General features: G+C 38.8%; 1 protein-coding gene across 2 annotated transcripts in view; it reads right to left on the bottom strand.

Moving 5' to 3' along the window:
* CHP1 (calcineurin like EF-hand protein 1) overlaps window positions 1-24,437 on the bottom strand; it is a 67,171-nt gene that overhangs the window by 9,612 nt on the left and 33,122 nt on the right. For both annotated transcript variants that reach the window (XM_077127510.1, XM_077127509.1), the window contains one exon: window positions 24,046-24,173. In XM_077127510.1, coding sequence (XP_076983625.1) covers window positions 24,046-24,173 — 128 coding nt within the window. The remainder of the gene's footprint in view (window positions 1-24,045; window positions 24,174-24,437) is intronic.

Raw genomic sequence — 24,437 nt, 5'->3', positions numbered from 1 at the left:
GAGGGGAGGGGGTAGTAGCTGGGAGAGATGTTTTCTGATATTTGTCTCTTCTCTTTAATTTGTTTAGTTCTTTCCAAAATTTGAGAATTTATATATTTAGGGGACTTGGATTCCAAGGAAAATGAGACAAGGATCATTTGTATTCCTAAAGGAATACACGTTTAACACTCCCAAAATAAAACTATACATATGCTACATGCAAACACACTATACTTCTATATATACTGTTAGGCTTCTAAAATATCATAAATGTGTTACCTGCTAAGCAATCTTTAGGATGATTATGAGATTGAAATCTGTTTGCTATATAGCCCACAGATATGTTTCTGAATTTTATAATCAGGTAAATGGAATAAACACTTACACCCCTGTAGCCAAAGTATTTAGCCAGATTAGCTGAATTGCTAATCCTTGAAACCCAATGGAGAGATAACCAGAGAGATCACTGTTGAGGACCTTTTAGAAGAAACCTTGCAGCCATGGTAGTTATTTACCTAAATGAGACATTCCTGTCAATTGTCTCTGGCCCTGAACCAGCAGAAACATTTTGTCCCAAGATAATGGTCAAATGCAGAAATGACAGGTCATTAGAGCACTTTCGCAAATCCTTCCATCCTTTCCTTTCTGTTTTGTTCACTCTTCTCTTCTATACTTTCCCCCCATTCTTGGCCCTACAACTTGAAGACTCCTGTCTCCTGAGCCATATTCTTGCATCTCCAGTTTCATGGTTTTAAATGCCATCTAATGCAGATGATTCCCAAATGGGTACCTCCAGCTTTGAGTCTCTCCTGAGAGTGCCTGACACGGATGATGGGGCAATAATTGTTCTTCTTATAGTGGCTAGGGCTACAGGTTCTGGAATCAGACTCTGGCTCTGACATTTACTGGCTTTGTGAATATGAGCAAGTTGCTTAACTTCTCTGTGTCTCAGATGCCTTCACTTGTAAAATGAAAATAATAGAGCCTACTTCATAGGGTGTGAAGACTGAATGAGTTCACAAAAGGCAGTTTGAACAGAGAATGGCACACAGTAAGCACTCAATGTCAGTTACTTTCTATCACCTTTTTACCCTCCTCTCCTTATCACTCTTTCCTTTCTTAATAAGCTTCAGTCACAGTGAACTTCTTCACTCTCTGAACATGCTGAATACTCATTTCTACCCAAGACCCTTTACACTAGTTGTTCCCTCTGCCTAGAACTCTCTCCAGTTGGCTCATTCAAATTTCACCTCAGAGCAGTTTTCACTGACCACTCTGAAGTGGGGACATCCAATACTAGCACATTCTCAACTCGCCTTGGTCATTTCCTTCACAGAACTTACTACCATCATAAGTCTTGTTTTCTTCTTCATGGTGATGTCTTTTCCATTCTATTGTAGCAGGCAGGCCTTCCCCTCTTGTTAGTTCAGCTGTGCTCTCAGTGGAAAATCCCCAAACCCCCTCTCCTTGCAGGCAAGCGAGATAAGGCACATTTCCTGGTATAGAAACCCCCTCCCCCAGCCTTCAGAAACTGGTGAAGATGCATGTAGGCAAAAGAAGACATTCCTGGGGTGGGGGCCCCTCAATGGTTCAGCTCTGGGCCATTCTCAACTTAAATCAGCCAATTGTTTACTTTGTCTTTAACATGTCAAAGAGTCTGTAAAAGCTAAGGTTGCCTTTTGTTCGGGGCTCAGACTTTCAGAGGCTACTCTCTGAGCCCTATGGCCATAGCAAATAAAACCTGCTTCCCGAAACTGCGGATCCTTAGTCTCAGCCTGTTCTAACTTCGCAGAACGTTCCTGGAGGCCTGCGGCCTCATTCCTGGTTTTCGCGCTACACTATCATAAGTTCTATGAAGTGAATGAACTTTTCTGATTTATTCATCACTGTAACCTGGGTCTAAAATAGTGCCTGGCATATACTAGGTGCTCAAACAGTTGTTTAATGAATAAAAGACCCAATGAAAACTCTCAGTCAAACCTTTTAATCACTGTTTGTTCTTGGCTACTTTCCCAAGCTCCATTTCACCAATATTACTCAACATGCTACTAAAATATCTTCATACAGACTCCTTACTTCCCACAGCATTATGTGTAATAAAATACTTAAAAACTTAGAACCTGGAACTGATTGGGGAATGTATCAGTATCCTGATCCATAGATGAAAGGGAAACTCGTAGACCACCCCCTTAATTACCTTGTCCTGGAGCACTCTAAGATAACCCACAGCCTTTACACAGAAGGCTGTGTAGAGTCACTGATCCAAAGAGGAGAGGAATGAAGAGGAAAACAGAGCAGTAATACTACATATGCTTGGGTCTCTGCCTACATGGATACAGTTCTGCCTTGCTGGTTACACTTGACATCCTCTCTCCGTAGCATAAAAAACAAATAGACAAGGTGTGCTCTCAAAGCTCCTGAAGAGACTATACTGGAAAGGATAAGGATCATAAACAAATTTGGTTCCATTTATCGTTAAGCACACATTTTTAAGTAATACATACATAAATGGAAGGTAAATGTTATTCAGTGGCAAATGTTTATACAATGTTTAACTGCTTTCAGTTTATAAGAGGTACCACTCTGCTGTTTCAGCCCATGGAAAATTTTTAAAGAAGCAATCCATAGTCAGAAATAAAAATCTGGACCCAGCTCCTGCTCCCCTAACCTTTTCTTCACTCACAGAGTAGCTTCAGTTTCAATGATCTTATATATATATACACACAACAACACAATTCTAATTTATTTTTAGCTTCCTATAAAAGTTAGCTACAGAGCAAAGGCATTCTGCGCACAGCCCTTCATTATTACTCTATCTCATTTCAAGGTTCCTCCTTAACAAAATGCCAACCACAGCTTCAGGAAGGGATCCTGAGGAGCCCAATTCCCTTAGCCCTTGGCACTCTCCTGACTTAAACTGACCTATCAAAGTGAAGGGAAAGATTTATATTCCACACTTGGGAGAAGTGTTTCTCAATCAATCAATGTCACTTTTTCTTGCTGGATGTGAACAAGAAAGCACGCAGCTCCAGTTGCTATCACTGGAATCCACCATGTGACCATGAGAGGCCATGCCTTACGATGAAGCAGATCTAAGGATGGTAGAACAGAACAACAAAAAGAACCAACTGCTTGAGAACACAAGATGCCCGCCTCATCTGACTTGTAAAGGGAAATAATATATTTTCTTATTGTTTAAGCCAGCTGAGTCAGCTGAAGGCCTCCTTCCTTTGAGTCACAAATAACTAACAAATCCAGTAGTGTTCTTTGAAAGATTTTCTTTAGGGTCAGTGTGACTTAATATACTGAGACTATAGCAATTTAGAAATGTAATGAAAGATAAGGAAAAGACTAATCACTGCATGTACTGCAGAAAATATCTGGATCCAGCCATGGAATTACAAAGCAAGAAAAATATATATATTTCCTCTTCTTAATCCAAAGGTCTATAAAGTAGGGGTGAAAAGAGGTTCAATTCAATTTACCAACTTCTTTTTAATTTATTTCTAAGCTTTCAGTTCATATTTCTAAAAATACTGGGAGATTAAAACCAGTTACTCTGTCATTTCTAATCCTCAACTCATCTGTTATTCAGTTATCTAAAGAAGCTTTTCTTAAAGTGTCCTTCTAATAGTGTCAGATTGTAGTGTTATCATTTTAAATGTAACTTTAAAAACTGTAAGCAAGCTGTATATCTGAATTTTGGTCTCACAGAACAGCAATATGTAAAGAATGCACTAAGACATAAACTGGCTTCATTTATCACCCCAGACTTGGGGGCGCCATGCCCTAGGTATCTCAGAAGATGTAAATCCTAAAGGCAGTAGTAAATAATTGAGTTAAGGAATTGATGAAGTTCTCCAGACCCTTGTTACCCAAGATGATTATCTTTCTTTGTCTCTAACTTGTCACTACAGGGAGGCAGATTTGGGAAGTTTCTCCTTCCCTCCCTTCAGCATAAATAAACCTTTCCCTCCACAGCCCATTTGGTGTGTCTGTGCACTAAACTGTGTTAAGCGACAAGCCCAGATTTTGGGGGTGTGAGAGGTTCCTCATCTTCAATTTGGTACCCAGTATGGGGCCTGACCTCTGAACATGCTGCTCAGTGGGTTCCTGGACTCCCGAGGTAAGATACTCAGGAGTCTTGACTCTGGCTGCTGGAGAAATTGTTTTTTCTCTGAGAGCTAGACTGAGAGTTTCTTGCTCTGGGCATCTTAGATTCCAAGGGTAGCTGGCTGCAGAGGGAAACAGGTCTGGTGTGTGAATGTACATGTGTATGGGTCCTATTTGACTTGGGTGCTCATTGGCACATTAGTCCCTGCCAAAGCTCTAAGTGTGACATTGCACTTGGAAACTTGTTTGGTATGGATAAGGACCAGCCCCTGGCATAAGCAGGTATCACTAAAACTTACTGCCTACGCTTTGGATTAGGTTCTTGGTTTTTGATTCTCAGTTTGTGTTTTGTCTTAAAAGTCACCTGAATAATATTTTTAAAATGGGAAACATTATGAGTGGAAAATCTAAGAAAAATAAGAAAGATGATCTTTCAGACTGCATTATTAAGAACTAGAAGCAATTTGAGTATGAGTCCATGACAAAGAAAAGCATGAAACGTTTATGTGAAGTAATATGGCCTCAGAATGAATTAGAGGATGGCCAAAACTGGCCAAGTCAGGGATTGTTAAAATATAACGCTATCTTACAGCTAGATTTATTTTGTAAGCGAATGGGCAAATGGGATGAAATTCCATATGTACAATGTTTTATGGCTCTAGCTCAGAATAAGAAGCTGAGGAGAGAATGTTCTGGGCATGGCATTTTATCTACCAGCCAAGCTCTTGGCCTCTCCTTGAGAGCTCAGGAGGAGATAGAGTCCTAGCCCCCAAGGTATGAAAGTGCTGGCTGACAGCCCCAACCCCCAGTGAAGAAAATGTTGGCTGAGGCTTCTGAACTTCAGGCTGAAGAGACAGTGGCTGGGATTCCTAGGCCTTATACTCCTGCGTCCCTGGCTGGGAGAGTGGGGGCTGAGACTTCTAAGCTCCAAGTTGGGTATGCCTGGGTTCCCAACCAGGAAAGTGACAGCTGAAACCCCTGTGCAGATACTTGCAGGTCCTGCACTTTCCCTGCCTCTCTCGTCAGTCTGTGCTTCCTCTTGTTTCTTCCCATTCACTTCCTAGTTGGAGAGCTGAGGAAGAGGCCCTGATGCCTTTGAACTCCCCTGAAATGGCCTTTCTACCTCATATATCCAGAGTAATATAACTTTTAGGCAAGGTGCCTTTACCTCTTGAAGGCAAAATCAGGGACAGTTCCCTCTTTGACAAATGCTGACTGAAAACAGATGACCAGAGCCAACTTAGGGGATGTATATATGTGCATACCCCTTTCTCCACCTCAGATTCATACAACTGGAAAAGCTGATGTTCTAGTTTGCAAGCTGCTGGAATGTGATATACCAGAAATGTAATGACTTTAAAAAAGGGGAATTTATTAAGTTTCAAGTTCACAGTTCTAATGCCATGAAAATATCCAAATTAATGCACCAACAAGAGGTTTACCTTCACTCAAGAAATGCCAATAAAGTTGGGGGTTTCTCTCTCAACTGGAAAGCTCATGGCAAAGTCTGCTAGCTTTCTCTCTAGGCTTCTTGTTTCATGAAACTTCCCCAGGGGCGTTCCTTCTTCATCTCCAAAGGTCTGTGACTATGTGGGCTCTAAAGCTTTTTCCAAATGGTTTCCTTTTAAAGGGCTCTAGTAAGAAACCCCACCTTGAATGGGTGGAGACGCATTTCTATGGAAACCATCTAACCAAAAGTTACCACCTACAATTGGGTAGGCCACATCTCCATGGGAACAATAAAAAAGCTCCCAGCCAGCAATATTGAATGAGGATTAAAGGACATGGCTTTTCTGGGGTCCACAACAGATTCAAAACAGCACAGCTGGGTTCCCAGGAAAATGGAAAACTTGTTGGACTCAATTTTTGCAACTCATAATCCTAATTGGGTTGATAAACAAACTTTATTAAACATGCCATTAACCTCAGAAGAAAGGAGAATTGTAATTGAAGAGACTCATGATCATGCAGATTCTTTAAGCAATAATAATCCAGGAAATTCTGTACACATCTTTAGTCATTCCACAGTAGACCCCATTGGAACCCAAATCAACCAGCCGATAGGACAAAATTGGAAAATTGAAAAGCTTGCACTTTGTCTCTCTAAGCCCAACTGTGCAAGTAAAATCATGACCCTCCCCCTTACATGGGACATGACATCCAGGGTGAAGGTCTCCCTGGCAATGTGGGATATGACTCTCAGGGATGAGCCTGGCTCTGGCACCATGGGATTGACAATGCCGACCAAAATGGGGAAAAGAATTGGAACAAATAAGGTATTAGTGGCTGAGAGAGTTCAAATAAGCTTTAAAGGCTACTCTGGATGCTACAATTATGCATGCCTCAGCCAAATATTGCTATTTCTCATGGTTTGACACCCCCCACCCCAAACCCTTCCTGCCAACTGTAAAGAATACCTAGGGCTCTATCTGAGGTTCTGCAGTTTCCATGTACTATGATTACCTTCCAGAAACCTACAACCTACAGGATGGGCTCCTAGGCCAGAAAAGTCCTGAAGCCCAGAGGGGCCAGCCTCTCCAGAACATCAACTAGTATCATGCCCCCCTCTCATATTAACTATAGCCCCTGCCAACACGCAAAAGTTAGAGCGGGCATAGCCCAAGTACACCTAAAGATTGGGAGAAAGATCAGAGGAGAAGGAGGAGTTACAATAGAGCACACAGGATTTAACAAATGAGTATGACTGCTGAATCATCACATTGCTATATATTTTAGTCTCTAGTGTCTTAGAGCAGCTAGAAGGAAAAAACCTAAAATTGTGGAACTGAAATCCATGCCAAACTCTGAAATTTGTTCTGTAATTAATTGTTGTGGTGTGCTTTGAAATTTATTGCTTTTTTATATGCATGTTATTTTTCACAATTAAAAAAAATGGGGGGAAAAAACAGCTTGCCCTATCATGGGCCTCTGTAATAGGGTACTTAAACAAACATAACTTGAGTAAAGTATAAAAGCCAGATGAAGACCTGTCAGAATTTCTAATAAAAGCCCTGAGATCCAATAAGCCAGTGCAGTGTAAATCCTTTATTTGCCAAAGTGCCCAACATTTGTCAAAAAACTGGAAAAGCTAGGAGGATTAGTTAAACCAATATTTGAGCTTGTAGAAGGTGCCTTTAAAGTTTTTATAATCTGGAATATGCCCACAAAAAACAACAAAAATAGCATGTCATTTACCTCGCAAACCTCCAAGCTAATCTAGGAGAATGCTGAGCAAGAATTTTAGCTACAAGAATTTTACAGGTTCCAAGACAGGGAAAACATGATGAAAATGCATCACAAAGATCAAAAAGGGTAAGACCCCCGGGGGCCCCAAGACCATTAAGTTCCCAACAGTGTGCTAACTGTAAAGGGGAAGGGCACTGGAAAAGGGAATGTCAAGAAATCCCACCAGGAAGGGAAGAACTAGGACATCCCACCCAGCAGCCCAACTCCCACAGCTAGCAAGGGATGAAAATAGCAACCTCAAGGGACAGTGCCTAGGAGAATCGTCCCCCTCGGAACCTCAGGACTCACTTCAAGTAGAGGTAAGAAATTTGTAAATTTACTAGTGGATATGAGCTCAACTTATTCAGTTTAAAACCAGAAACTTAATTGTACTTCAAAGGAATCAGTCCCTGTTGTGGGCTAATGACTGATTAGAGTTGCTAATGACTGATTCTTCCCACAGCTGCTGCAGTGCTGTGGCGAAGATCTAATAGACTTAACAAATTGATTTGCAAGCCTCTCTCTCACTTGGTGAAATTAACTTACAAGTTCCAGCAATCCACGCGTGTGTAACTGAGAAATCAGGATTTAAGGGATGATTTTTATTGCTGAATTATATAGATATTCCTTTTTGCTTTCTGGTATATTGAAGTAGGTAGAGGGAAATACATGAAATATCTAAACGGTAATCCAGCTGCCTTGATATCTGATAATGATTGTATAGCCTTTATCTTCTGTCCCTGTGATTACAAAAACCTTGTGACTAACCTTCATTTGTACCCAGTTATCCAGTTATTCAACTTTAGAGTCTTGTAATCACTAAAGACAGACATTAATAAAGGGTCTTGGGTCAGTCCAGAACTAACCCACCCCAAGTCCAAAATTATCTTGATAACCAAGACTGAAAGTAACCAAAGTGGGCCTGCCTGACTTGAAACTTACAAGTCACCTATACCTCATTCCACCAGTTTCTCACATATGTTCTGTGACTAAACATGTAATCTGCGTATGCTCAACAAGATTACTTCTAATTACATCATCTGGGGTCACTGTGCTCTTTATCCTAAACTCTACCCATTGTTTTCTCTAATAAAACTATCAGAATTACTGCAGTTTGGGAAGACAGATTTTGGGCTACTAGGCCATCTGCTCTCCTACTATGTATCTAGTGATAAACTTTGTCTCTTTGAAACCCTGGTGTCTCAGAAACTGGTTACTGAGCAGGGGCAAAAGAATCCACAGCTTTTGTCCATTAACACCTGTGCACAGGAAGTCATGGTAAGATTGTAGCCGATATCATTCCACCACATTTAAAGCAATATATACTTAGATGAGAAGACAGAGAGGGCATCTTGCCGCTAATTAAAAAAATTTCTAGAATAGGGTCTTATAAGACCCTGTCAATCAGACTTTAACACTTCTATTTTACTATTGCAAAAAGCAAGGACTCAAGATTATAGATTTGTCCAATACTTAACAGCTATAAATCAAATAGTGAAAAGAGTACATCCAATAGTACCTAATTTGTAAGGTCGCCTCATCAATATTTCTGCTGCATATACTTGCTTCATGTTTTAGATTTAAAGGATGACTTTCATTGCATCCCATTAAATAAAAACTCACAAAAACACTTTGCATTTGAATGGGAGGAACCTGACATAGGAGTAAAACAGCAATATTGCTGGACTGTGTGGTCTCAAGGTTTTAAAAATGTCCCAGTTCTTTTCAGGTAAGCCATGTCCAGAGCTCTTCAGGGAGTAAAGCTTCACAAGAAACTTTTAAACAGGTTAGCTGAGAAAGGATATAAAGTACATAAGAAAAAGCTCAGATTACAGGACCCATGTCAAATACCTAGGATTAATATTAAAGACTTTTAAAGACAAAGAGTTCTGCTGCCTATTAGAAAAGAGGCCCTATTGGTGGGTAGCTACGTGAAAGAACAAAAAGGAACACAGAGGATTCTTAGGTATAGCTGATACTGTCAACTGTGGACACTTAATTTTTTATTAATAGCCAAACCCTTATATCTGGGGTTGAAGAAAAATGAAAAGGATCCTTGAGAATGGATACAGGAATGCATGTTGTGCTGATTTGAAAGGATGTATGTCCCCTAGACAAGCCATGTTTTAATCTAAATCCCATTTCATAAAGGCAGAATAATCCCTATTCAATACTGTATGTTTAAAACTGTAATCAGACCATCTCCCTGGAGATGTGATTTAATCAAGAGTGGCTGTTAAACTGGATTAGGTGACGACATGTCTCGTGGGTCTTGATAAATTTCTGGAGTCTGATAAAAGAGGAAACATTTTGGAGAATGAAAGAGATTCGGAGAGAGTGGGGAATGCTGCAGCACCACACAGCAGCGAGTCCACAAACCATCAACCTTTAGAGATGAAGAAACACCTCCTGGGGAGCTTCATGAAACCGGAAGCCAGGAGAGAAAGCTAGCAGATGATGCTGTGTTTGCCATGTGCCCTTCCAGCTGAGAGAGAAGCCCTGAACTTCATCGGCCTTCTTTTGAACCAAGGTATCCTTCCCTGGATGGATGCCTTTGATTGGACATTTCTATAGCCTTGTTTTAACTGGGACATTTTCTCAGTCTTAGAACTGTAAACTAGCAACTTATTAAATTCCCCTTTTTAAAAGCCATTCTGCTTCTGGTATATTACATTCCAGCAGCTAGCAAACTAGAATACACGTTTACCTTTCAAAGTTTAATGGGCAAATTACTACCTGCTCTAGCATGGGCTTCCTGACTTCATGAAAGAATTTGATCCATTTGTCCATGAAAAACAGAGCATTGCCTTAGGAGAGCTTGTGCAACATTTTAGGGGAAGTATACTACCAGTAGCTCATCTGTTAAAACAGCTTGACATAGTGGCTTGCAGGATGGCTTTCAGTAGTAGCACCTTGTGAACTCCTTCAAGAAGCTGAAAAGTTTATTTCAGGCTCCCCAACCCATATTCTTAGGCCCTTTTATGTCCTTACTGTTTTAGAACAGAGGGACAATGGCTCACAATGGGAAAGATGAGACACTATCAGGCTGGACAATCTGAATGTCATCCTAAAGCCTAAAGATAAGCTCAGTCCTGCTACCCTTTTCTCCCAGAAATTAAAAAAAAGCCCAAATGGACTTGCCCAAAACAGGATTGTGTTCAGCTGTTGGATGAAGTCTATTCAAGCAGACCAGTACTAACAGATGGGCCACTAGCAGACACAGACCTAGAAATATTCACTGATGGTAGTACTACATGGACCAGGGTAAAGAGAGGGTAGGATATATTCAGTAATCTCCCTCACAAAGACATTGGAGGCAAAGCCTCTTCTCCTGTGAACACTGGCGGAAAGGGTAGGGCTAGATGCCCTTCTAAGGGCCCTATAGTTGAGTGGAGGACAGACAGTCCATTACACTGATTTGAGATATGCTTTTGTCATTTTGCATGCTCACAGATCAATTTGGAAAGAGCACGGTCTGTTAATTATAGCCCACAAAGATATAAAGTATTTAGATCTAATTTTAGAATTGTTAGATATAGTAATGCATCTCAAAGAATTAGCCACTGTCCATTGCAAAGGACATGTATCCACAGATAACAAAGAAGGTGAGACAGTGAGGAGGAATGGCAAACCGGTCCACAATTCATCTAGCTTGTTGCAGAATGATATATGCCCAAGTTTCTGGAAACTTCAGGTCTTTGCTAATATTTATGGGCACCATTACTGGATGGGCAGAGGCTTTTTTTTCTTTGTCAGACTAAAAAGGCACAAGAAGCTGTACAATCTTTATTTAAAGAAGTTATTCCTAGTTGTCTAGGAGTAACTTTTGGACTTCTGCATTCTGTTCAAAGAACAGTGGATCAGCTTTCAAGGCAAAGATTGTTAAAGATGTTTTAGGACTCTTAAGCATCAACTGGCACCTACATTCTGCTTAAAAGCCACACTCCACAAGAAAAATAACGCATGAATCAAACTAAGACAGCCTGACCAAAATCTGCTTAGGAACACATTTAAAATAGGATAAATCTTCACCTGTTGCTCTGCTGAGTATAAGAGTAGTATCACAAAGTGGGTTAAACTTGAGCCCTTATAAAATGACCTTTGGAAGGCTAGTCCTAAAAGTTGAATATGCAGGTAACATGCATCAGAGTTAGCTACAATTCACTATGTAAAATCTTAAGGTAATACTTTGACTAAGATTAATAATTATGCCTCTAGTCATTTTATGTTTCCCACTGATATCCCCTTACACCACTGCCAGCCTGGAGATTGGATCTGGCTCTGCACTTGGAAGGACCAGCATCCCCAGGCTCAAATAAATCCAAAATGGTTGGGCCTTATTTAGTGTTACATGTTACTCATTCTTCACTTACGCTGTAGGGAATAAATAAAGCCCTGAATTCAGCAGAGCAGTCAAGCTACAACTGTTTCAGAACAGAGAAACCCTATCAGCTGGAAAATCACAGGGAAAGTAAGTCCTCCTAATGATCCAGAACATAAGTATACTTGTAAACCTCTAGAACAAGAAATCTTCCTAGTCAGATGGGTTATGGTATTTCTTGCTTTCTATTTTTCCAAGAGAGTAATCTCTTTTTGGAGTGAGCCCATGCATATGCTTCTTTGATGAACCAGTCTATAACTGCTGGATTTGTAGCCAGCTACCTATCTCTAGTGTCTCTAGTTTGCTGTGGTAGACTGGACTCTCAAGTCATTAAGAATTGAGATGCAGGAGAAATACAGTGTGTTCAGCACCAATGACATCATTAGAGTCAATTCTAGTCACTGGATAGTAAACCCAGCCAGGACATCTACTCTGAAAACTGTAAACAAACTATCACTTTATTAGCAAATGATTGGAATGGAACTGACTGGAATCTGAGTCCTGGAATACACTGGGTTGCATCTAATGGAACCCAATGGATCTGTTGATCTAATTTATGGACCCAGCTCCCACCTAGACAGGACAATGCACTCTAGGGTTACCTCAAACTCAAGGAACAATTCATAGTAAGCTTCTTTATATGGCAGCTATTTATGCCTATTACAAGCTTGATGGACTTGATCTCTTCTCATTGGTATGAGAATGTAGCCATAGTTTTTTTTCCATTTTTAAGATTTGAAAATGTAATTGCCAAGGTAGATACATTAAACACCTCTATTGCCCAGACATTAAATGACAGATACAATAGTAACTATCATAAATGCAGAAACAGCTTTAATGTGCAAAGCAGTACTACAAAACACAATGGCCCTAGATTACCTAAATGATCAGGTTCAGGCTATTTCCGGTTAATAATTTTAACTTCTTTGACCTATTCAGTCAGCTACCTTCAGGAATAGGGTCAACCAGGCTTGTAATCTTTCTGCTTATTATATCTATTCTTGTTCTAGTTAAATGCCTCTAGTCTCTATGTACTTGAATTATAACTCAAACATGTATGAAACCCATTTTGTCTTCCAGAACTCCTGCCAAGGGTGATCCATTTTCCCCTGAGGAAAATCGACAATATCTGCAAGTTATGAGTCAGAAATTTCACCAGACAATCGGCCTAACTACATCACCCCAGTTCAGCAGAAAGCAGCCAGAATGAAAGACTGCAAATAGATATTGTTTTAAGGGGGAAATTGTAGCATTAGCATTTTAATTGTAACCTTAAAAACTGTAAACAAGCTGTGTATTTGAGTTTTGCTCTCACAGGAGAGCAACATGTAAAGTATGCACCCAGATGTGAATAGGCTTCCATCTATTACCCCAGACTTGGAGGCACCTTGTTCCAGATTTCTCACAGGTTGTAAATCCCAAAGGCAGTATTAACAGGCAAGAGTAAAATAAAGAAAAAGACTACTTAAAAGTGGTAGGATCTGGTGGCCACCCTGGCTGGCCCCTCATCCACCCCTACCTGGTTCAGCATGGAGTTAATATGTGTTCCCAGTGCATATCTCTGGTCCCTGTTCCAAAGGAAGAAGAGTAACCCCCATGTGCATACTGGGAGCATGTATGTCTGTCCCAGTCCGTATGGTGGTGACCTGAGGGATTTACTGTCCTGGAACTTGTCCTGTGAGTAGAAGGCTGTTCCCAAAGCTGCCCTACAGAATTCTGTTGGAAAGTAGTCAAGTGCCTGTATGGAGCAAGGGACTGCTCATATGGGACATATAGTGCTAGGCCCAGGATCATGGAGAAACTGTTTCCTTGAGAAGAGGAGACATTCAGAACCATGTAAATAGGGGGAATTCCTTAGTTCACATGCACATGTCCAAGGTAAGACTTATGCATACAAGGCATCAAGGAAGCCCCTAAACTTTGACCTGGAGCTATTCTCTAAACTCTCTGTATGGATAAGTCCTGAAGGAGAGCACTCATATACATCCATCTGCAAAGACTAGGAGAGAATTGTTTTTGTCCTTTTGTTGTTGTTGTTAGCTTCTGGCATTTAAAGAAAGCTCTGTCATAATACTAGATAGATTCAAGCTTAAGGAACAAATGGCTCAGAGTCCAAATTCCATCAATAAGACATTAAAATTTCAAAATGCCCAGATTTCGACAAATGGTTATAAAACAAAGAAAGAGGAAGTAATGGTCCCAGAAAAGAAGATTAAGGCATTAGAAACCTTCAATGAGGACAGGACCTGGAAAATATAACAGTTTTTTTAAATGATCCTAAATATGGTCAAAGAGTGAAAGGAAAACATGAACAAAGAACTAAAGGGAAAAAAATCAGGACAACAATAGATGAACACAACCAGAATATCAAAAGAGAGATGGAAGCTATGAAAAGGGACCAAAAAGATCTGAAGACCACAGTAACAAAAATCTAAAATTTCCTAATGAGGTTCAATAGAAGACTGAAACTAGCAGAAGAAAGAATGAGTGAACATGAAAGTAAGGTAACTGAAATCATTTAATCTGAGTAGCAGAAAGAGGAAAAGAATGAAGAAAAGTGAATAGAGCCAGAACCTGTGGTATATCATCAAGGATAACAATATATGCATTATTCAAGTCCCAGAAGGAGAAGAAAGAGAGAGGGGCAGAGAGAATATTCAAAGAAACAGTGGCTGAGAACTTCCCAAATTTAATGAAAAATATGAATATACATATCTAAGACGTTCAACAAACTCCAAACAGGATAAACCAAAACAGAACTATGCTATGGCATATTTTAATCAAACTGTCAACTGCCAAGATAAAAAAGAGAGTTCTAAAGGTACAAGAGAAAAACAACATGTCACATGCAGGGGAACCTTCATAAGATAAGGTACGAATTTCTTATAGAAAACTAGGGAGGCAAGAAGGCAGTGGGATGACATATTTAAAGTGCAGTAAGCAAGAAGTTGTCGACCAAGTTATCCAGCAAACTGACTTTCAAAAATGAGGGAGAGATTAAGACATTCCCAGAGAAGCAAAAGGTAAGGAAGTTCATCACCTATAAGAGATGCCAAAGAGAGTTCTGCAGGTTGAAAGGAAAGGACAATAGATAACAGATTGAAACTACATGAAGAAATAAATATCTCCAGTGAAGGTGAAGGCATGGATAAAAATAAATGCCAATACTATTCTATTTTTGGTTTTTAACTCCACTTTTCCCCCACAGGATCTGAAAGGCAAATCCATAAAATGTAATGATAAATCAGTGGATCTGCACATAATGTATAATACATGTAATCTGGGACAAGAACTACATGGTGGGAGGGGACAGAGAGGTATAGGGGACACAGATTGTGTATACTATTGAAGTTAAGTTGGTATCAAAGCAAACAAGATTGTTATAGATTTAGGATGTTAGTATTAAGCCACATGTTAACTACAGAGGAAATATCAGAATATGCAAGCTCAAAGAGAGAGAAATTAGAGGGCAGGGAGCTAGGGGTACAGGGTGGAGGGAGCAGGGAGTTAGTACATAAAGGGTATAGGGTTTCTATATGGGGAGATGGGAAAGTTTTAGTAATAGAAGGTGGTGAAAGTATTATAACATTGTGAATGTGATTAATCCTATGGAATGGTATGCTAGTGAGTGGTTGAGATGGGAAAATTTACATTGCATATATCTTTCCACAATTAAATTAAAAAAAGAGCAACTAAAGAGACAATTATAATTAATACAATACATTATCAAGAATGGGATATAGCAAGGGGGGTGAAAAGACTCAAAAGGACATCATTGGGACACATGAAGAAATTGGAATATGGACCCTAAGCTTTATTTCAATGTTAAATTTCTTGAACATGGTAACTGTACTTTAAGTGGTCATAAAAGTGAATATCCTTGTTCTTAGAAAATGTACATGGCACTATTAAGTATTCAAGGTGCATGATGTATATCATGTACCCTCAAATGATCAGAAAATGGACTGGCAAATAGATTGACAGACAGAAACACAGATGGATGAATAGGATAGATAGATGGAATGATAGAATGATAAACAGCTGGGATGATAAAGCAAATGTGGCAAAATGTTAAAATTGGTGGGGAACTTGGAGGGTATGTTGAGCAGCCTAGAAAAACTAAAACAGGACAAACAGAGAACCCAGAAATACACACACACAAATAGGCCCTGATGATTTTTGACAGAGGTGTGACAGTAATTCCATGGAGGAAAGATAGCCTTTTCAACAAGTTAGATTCGACATCCATAGGAAAACAATGAACCTCAACCTAAGTCTCAAACATGATAAAAAATTAATTCACAGTGGGTATAGTTTGTGTTATTTTTATGACTCTCCTGTAAGTTTGAAAGTATATACATATTTTAAAGTCTGTTTTTCTAAAAAAGGATGGAAGAACACAGAAAAATCCAGTTTCCCCCAATGGTAACATCTTGCAAAACTACAGTTCAATATCATAACCAAGATATTGACATTGATACAGTTTACAATTCAGAACAATTCCATTACCACATGGATCCATCATGTTGCCTTTTTATAGTCACACCCACTTTCTTCCTGCTCCACCACTCCCTCCTTAATCCCTGGCAACTACTAATTTGTTCTCCATTTCTTTAATTTTGTAGTTTTAAAAATGTTATGTAAATGAAATCATTCAGTATGTAGCCTTTCAGGACTGGCCTTTTTCACTTGGATATATTTCTCTCACAATTCATCTAGCTTGTTGCATATATCATTAGCTTATTCTTTTTTATTGCTGAGCAGGATTCCGCAGTATGGATGCACTATAGCTTGTTTAGAACATCCACTTGATGAAGAACATCTGGGTTGTTCCAACTTTTTTGGCTATTATGAGTAAAGTTGCTATAAAAAGACTTATGTAAATACAGGTTTTGTGTGAGCATAAGTCTTCATTTCTTTGGGATAAATGCCCAGGAGCACAACTGCTGGTAGTATGGTAGTTGCATGTTCAGTTTTTTAAGAAACTTTCCCAGAGTGGCTGTACCATTTTACATTCCCCAACAATGTATAAGTGATCCAGTTTTTCTGTATTTATGTCAGCATTTGGAGTTATTATTTTTCTGATAGATATGTAGTGACAGCTCATTGTGGCATTTCTTTTTAAGCAGGTAAAAATTTATTAGGACATGTGGGCACTGTTGCCTCAATGTGGTTTTAATTTGTATTTCCATAAAGGCTATCTGTTGATGGCATGTGCACATATGAAAATATTTTCAAGATCATTAGCCACCGAATATCTTCTCATGTGTTTATATGCCATCTGTCTATCTTCTTTGGTGAAATGTCTCTTCATGTCTTTTGCCTATTTTCTAATTGGACTGTTTGCTTTTCCACTGTTGAGTTTCCAGAGTTTATAAAAATATATTTTAGATATACATCTTTTGTCAGATATATGGTCTGCAAATATTTTATTCCATTCTGTATCTTACCTTTTTCTCCTCTCAACAGGGTCTTTTTCAGAGTGAATATTTTAAATTTTGACAAGATCAAATTTATCCTTTTGTGAATCGTGCTTTTGGTGTCTAAGGATCATTTGCCTGGCCCTAGATTCCAAAGATTTCCACCCATGTTGTTTGCTAAAAGTTTATAGTTTCACGCTTCACATTTTAAGCCTATCACCCATCACCCACTTTGAATTAATTTTTTATAATGTGTGAGACTTAGATTGAGGTTCATTGTTTTCCTATGGATGTCAAATCCAACTTATTGAAAAGACTATCTGTCTTCTATGGAATTGCTATCACACCTTTTGTCAAAAACCAGCAGGGTATATTTGTGTGTGTATATTTCTGGGTTCTCTATTTTGTCCTGTGTTAGTTTACTATGCTGCTCAAGCAAATATTGTGAAATACTGTCAGGTTTAACAATGGGAATTTATTCCCCCAATGTTTGAGGCTTGGAAAAAGTCCAAATCAAGGTATCATCAAAGTGATGCTTTCTCCCTGAAGGCTGTGACGTTCTGGGGCTGGCTGATGGCAATCCTTGGTCCTCAGTTTGTTCACATTGCAATGGCATGTGGCAGTGCCTCCTGGTCTCTCCTTTCTCTTCTGGGTTCCACTGATGCTCAGCTTCTGGCAGCTCCCTCTGTGGCTTTCTCTCACTGTTTAAATTTCACTCCGCTTATAAAGGACTCCAGTAATAGGATTAAGACACATCCTGATTGGGCTGGACCACACCTTAACTGAAGTAAACTCATCCACAGGGTTTACTTAAAATGGGTTCATACCCACAGAAATGGATTGGAATTAAGAACACATTTTTCTGGGATACACACAGCTTCAAGCCACCATAGGTCCCACTGATCCATATGTCTATCCCTCTGCCAATACCACACAGTCTTGATTACTATAGATATATAAAAAGTCTTGCATTTGAGCAGACATTTCTCTCACTTTATTCTTATTTTTCAAAATTGTTTTAGCTCTTTTAGTTCCTTTGTCTATCAATATAAATTGCTGACAACTGAAGCATGCCCCCCACCCAAAGCAAGTTCAGATCCCAACACCTGGTCCAGCGGGTGTGGACCCATTTGTAAACAGAACCTTTGAAGATGTTATTAGTTAAGATGTGCCCAAAATCTTATTTTGACTAGTGCATTTCCTAATGTAACGTATATGGACAGTTTAATTGAACACCATAAGTACATGGAACCTTGAATAGGGCATGAGATTTTGTAGGTTTGTACAGAGTGATGCCCCAATAAATCCTAGAGTGATCTGAACAGTAAATAAAAAAGTATTTGCAAAGTCCCCTTGGGGGAATGGTGAGAAAGGGGGAAAATTCAACTTCCCCATTTGGAGAATCCCTAATGTTCCCATAAGCAGTGGGGAGAACCAAATGAATAGACCAAGCCCTCAATCTTGGGATTTGTTCATATGAAACTTATCTCTGCAAAGGATAGACTAAGCCTACTTAAAATTAGGCCAAAGAGTCAACCCCAGAGAACCTCTGTTCTAGTTTGCTAGCTGCCTGAATACAATATACCAGAAACGGAATGGCTTTTTAAAAAGGGGAATTTAATAAGTTGCTAGTTTACAGTTCTAAGGCCGAGATAATGTCCCAATTAAAGCAAGTCTATAGAAATATCCAATCAAAGGCATCCAGGGAAAGACACCTTTGTTCAAGAAGGCCAGTGAAGTTCAGGGTTTCTTTCTCATCCGAGAAGGCACATGGTGAACACAGTCACAGTTTCTCCCTCAGCTGGAAGGGCACATGGCGAGCACAGCGTCATCTGCTAGCTTTCTCTCCTGGCTTCCTGTTTCATGAAGCAACCCAGGAGGTGTTTTCCTTCTTCATCTCTAAAGCGTTGACTGATGGACTCTCTGCTTCATGGTGCTGCAGCATTCTCTGCTCTCTCAGAAACTCCTTCATTCTTCAAAATGTTTCCTCTTTTATAGGACACCAGAAACTTACCAATACCCACCCAAATGGTTGGAGACATGTCATCACTGAATCCAGTTTAACAACCAGTCTTGATTAAATCACATCTCTAGGGAGATGATCTGATTACAGTTTTAAATAAACAGTATTGAATAGGGATTATTCTGCCTTTATGAAATGGGATATAGATTAAAACATGGCTTGTCTAGGGGACATACATCCTTTCAAACCAGCACAACCTCTTTTGTTGCTCAGATGTGGCCTATCTCTCTCTCAGCTAACACAGCAAGCAAACTTACTGCCCTACCCCTCTCTACCTGGGACATGACTTCTAGGGATGTAAACCTCCCTGGCAACATGGGACAGAAATCCTAGAATGAGCTGGGACTTAGGATCAAGGGATTGAGAAAACCTTCTTGACTGAAAGGGAGAAGAAAGAAATGAGACAAAATAAAGTGTCAGTGGCTGAGAAATTTCAAACAGAGTCGAGAGGTTATCCTGGAGGTTATTCTTATGCATCATATAAGTATCCCCTCAAAAAACATGTGCCCAAACTGAAGGAAGGTGGGCCTAAATCCAATATGGCTAAAGTACCTGTAAACAAAGGAAATTGGACACAGAAGGAGAAGCATGAAAAGCTAGAAGTCAGAAGTCAATAGAACCTGGTAGAGAAGGAAGATATCATCATGTGATAGAAAAGCCAAAGAACCTCAAGGACTGCTGCAGCTAGCCCCAGAAAGCTATAGTCTTCAAGGAGAAACCATTTCCTTCTTTATGCCTCAATTTTGGACTTCTAGCCTCAAAACTACGAACCAATAAATACTTGTTGTAAAGCCTACCTATTATTTGGTATTTGTTTTAGCAGTTGGGAAACTAAGACATAAATTTTAGAATAATCTGGTCTAAATCTACAAAAAGTCTTGCTGAAATTTTAACAGGGTTAAACCTATATATCAATTTAGGGAGAACTACCATCTTTTCTATGTTGAGTCTTCCAATCCGCAAACATGCATGTCTCTCTATTTAGATTTTAGCAGTTTCTTTTAAAAGTAAGCATGTACTTAACATACAACCCAGAAATTATATTCTAGCATTTATCCCACAGAAATGAAAACCTACAGTCACATAAAAATCTATACATGAACGTTTATAGCAGTTCTATTCATAACAGCCCAAACTGGAAACAACCAGACTCCTTCAATGGGTAAATGGTTAAGTAAACAAATTGTGGTACATCCACACCACCAATCAGCAATAAAACAGAATCAAGTATTAAGACACACAATGATCTGGATGGATCTCAAGAGAATCATGCTGAATGAAAAAAGCCAATTTTAGAAGGTTATATACCTTATGATTTCATTTACATAATATTCTTGAAATAACAAAATTAGAGAGGTGGAGAACAGATTAGTAGTTTTCAGAGGCTAAAGCCAGGGCTGTGGCTATAAAGAAGTAGTGCAAAGGAGACCTGTGGTGATGGAACAGTTTTGTAGTTTGAACATAGTGACAGCTACATGAAACTGCATGGGTGATGACTGTACAGAACTACACACACACACACACACATACACAAATGACAAATGATGCTTGCAAAACTAGTGAAATGTGAGTACATTCTGTGGACTGTACCAATGTCAATTTCCTGGTTTGGGTAGTATACAATAGTTATGCAAGATGTTACCACTGGGGAGGCTGGGTGAAGGCTATATGGGGCATTCCTGTATTTTTTTTTTTTTTACAACTTCCTGTGAGTCTCTCTGTTTCAAAAGAAAAAAGAAAAAACACTACATCATTACATTGGAGATAGCAATTGGTAAACTCAATACTTTCCTTTGCATATTTCTTCCATTGTATTTGTTGGTATAAAATAATTTCAGGAAGGTAGTTGATAACATCTTTCTAGATATTTTGCTATTACAAAGGAACAACAGCTAGGAATACCCAAAATGTATGAATCTATATCAAATCAGAAATGACATGTTACAGGACTCTTTCAGATTTTCATTTTTATTTTTTTTGCATGGGCAGGCACCGGGAATTGAACCTGGGTCTCTGACATGGCAGGCAAGAGAGAACTCTGCCTGCTGAGCCACTGTGGCCTGCCCTCTTTCAGCTTTTTGTTGGTGCCTTAGTTTGGACGTTTTCTCAACATTAGAACTATAAACTTGTAACTTACTAAATTTCTTTTTTAAAGACCATTCCATTTCTGTTATATTGCATTCTGGTAGCTTAATAAACTAATACATCATGGGTTAAAGATCTATCTTCAAATATACGGAAGCCTGTCATGTAGAAAATAATTTACATAATAAAGATCAGGGAGATATTTCAATTCAACAGAAAGGAGAATTTTTTTTTTTTAAAGAGATGTTCACACTTGAATAGGACTACCTCAGAAAAGGTAATAAATTCCCTGTCCCTAGAAGTGTTCAAGAATAGGTAAGGACTTTGTAGAACACAGCTTCTTAACCCAGGGTCCACAGACAAAGGAGTCTGTGAATGTGGGAAGGAAAACATATCTTTTTCTCACAACCTCTGTTAAAATTTGGCATTTCCTTCATTTGTGAATATAGTCAACAAGCCACAGCAGTAATAGTAGTACCTGTGATTCTGACACCAGAAGGAATCGGATATTTTCATTTCACATTACATTTGTGGCAGATATCTCAATTTATCACTAAGAGAAATTTATCAATTTATGATGTGTGCTCTCACCATTTCAAAATTATGATAGTTCTCTGACCCAAGCTACGTCTTTTTTTAAATGTATATTAAAGAATGGATATTTCTGTGTCACAAAGCTCTTTTAATACTTTGTTAACTGTTTCAATATAATTAGTTTTCTTTATAATTCTACATATTTTATTTTATGAATTGAAGAATATTATTCTGAGATGGGGTTTGACAGGATTCACCAGACTGCTAAAGGAGTTCATGGTTCAAAAAAGGTAAAACTCATGTAGTAGAGGGAATGTAGGTAATAGTTTTGTGTAGGTAGGACGTGATGACCCTTAAAGCTCTTCAAATGTTGGGATTAGAAAAGCAACATAGTTTCACATAGAGCAGAGTATCTTTTCATTGTCTTCTGCTTAACCAACTCATTGTATTCACAGATGCTTTTTATCACCTGCAAATTATTCCAACTGATGTGGCTGCGCTCTGAACACTTGCAGCTAAAGTGCTGCTCTAGAGTGTCCACTCTCACCCACTGTACTGCATGTTTACCAAGAGTCAGGCATGCCAACTGTCCTAAAAACTGTTTATGCTATTTGCACTTTTTAATAAATCACTGGGAAAAAAAACCCCACAAATGTAGGTGGGGAAGTTAACTGTAACAGACAAAATGAAACACCTAAGAAGGATTCTGTTCTCAGAATGCTTTACAAGTATCTTTAAGTTCTCTTTCCACTTAAAAAAAACTGCAACTAGAAACCTTAGACATACATTATGGATGTACTTTATCCAAGAAAGACACAGAACTCCCACCAGCGGTTCTATACTAAAACAAAACAAAACGAAAAGCCAAAACTAAAACACCCTTGACCCTACATCAAAAGACTGACAAGTGAATGCATTTTTAAATATTTTAGGGTAAAATAAAATGTTAAAGCAGGTATAATTTTCTAGGATTCTATGCTGTACCCAACTTTTTCAATTATTGATCAACCCTTGGACCAACAGCATTGGACAGTAAGTTTCTAACAAAGTAATGCTAGAATCAGACAAATATGTAGATGTGCTAAAACTTTTATCAAAACTTAAGACACAAGGTTTTGCCTCAAACAGTCATCTTGAAAAAAAGAAATTGGAATTCACTATAAATAAATTTGAAGACAATTCTATTTTATATTTTAGCTCCACCTATACTCGAGTTTTCTGTTCTTAATCAATGTACATGATTTTGTGAGGATGAGCATTATTCTAGTATTTTGGCTCAAAAATTTCCCGTCTTATATAACAATACTTATTTCAGTACTTCTTAAACTCTTCACTTGAAGACTCAATGGAGAAGTATGAACACAGAGCCCTATATCTAGGGAGATCTGGCGTACAGCCCAGGGGCAACAAACTAAAAGTTTAAGTCTCATGTAATATTTTTCAAAAATATGCAAAGTTTATATTATATTCTATATCTGTATTTATTTAAATATTGATTTATATTTTTAAATTTTATTTTTCTCTAAATTATCAAGAAAAAACTTGGTGGGCCACATTTATTCTGTGCCTTCAAATACCTCTCTGTATACCACAGTGCACCTCTGTATGAGAAGTTTGGGCTCAATCAGTTTAATACAGTTTCAGTTTGCTCTGAATCAAAAATGAAATTCAATTTCATATTTCTAGAGGAGTGTTGTAAGAGCTTAGGCAATACCACACATGAACCAAGTAGGACAGAAGGGAAATATAACAAGTATCCAAGGAAAGGAAGCAAAGGGCATGGGGACAAAAATCAAATTTGGCACTGATCCAGCTGTCCACCCTTACTTAAGTCACATCTAGAGTTTATCAAACACTAATGGGGGCTGAGGATTGCCATCATTCCTTACAAGTGGGGACTGGGTCTTGTTCACTGCCATAGCTTTAGCACTTACCACACAATACATGGCACACTGCAAGCGTTCACTGAACTATAATGACAATAATAGCAGCTAACATTTACTGAGTACTTAGTATAGTATATGCCAGGCACTGTTTGAAGCATTTGACACATATTAACCCATTTAATCCTAAGGTACCCCATTTTACAGATGAGGAAACCAAAGTCCAAAGACTTTAAATAACTTTCCCAAAGACACATGGTCAATAAGTGGTGGTCTGACTCCAGGACTTGAGGTCTTAACCACTTGCTACCATAATGCTTATTCAGTGAACAAATGAGTAAATAAATGATTTATCAGAAATGAAAAGTAAATATTTTAAGCCTGAAGACTGTGTCTCCTTACAGTGCAGTTTGTTGCTCCGGCTGTTTAGTGGTTCTGGTCCATTCACATCTTTGCTTTTTTCATTATCCTCAATGGGTCGGAAATGAGCCAAAGTTCTCATGAATCCACGGAAGTTTACCTGGTCCTCTCTGATTTGGAAATATAAGAAAGAAAATATCATATCAATCAGGGTGATTATTTCTTATGAATTCAATATATTGGCAACAGCTTTAATTACAGTAGCCTGAAAGTCCTCTTAACTAGGTCTCTTTACATTTGCAAGGTACTCTAGGGCTCATGAAAATCCCCCTTTAAACCTCACCCCAACCTTGTAAGGACGGCGTTATTATTGCCACTTTACAGATGATTAAACAGACTTAGAGAAATAAAAGGATTTACCGGTGTCAGTTACC

The sequence above is a fragment of the Tamandua tetradactyla genome, chromosome 14 (assembly GCF_023851605.1).
Source record: "Tamandua tetradactyla isolate mTamTet1 chromosome 14, mTamTet1.pri, whole genome shotgun sequence".
NCBI lineage: Eukaryota > Metazoa > Chordata > Mammalia > Pilosa > Myrmecophagidae > Tamandua > Tamandua tetradactyla.
This window is presented reverse-complemented; position numbering and strand designations above follow the sequence as displayed.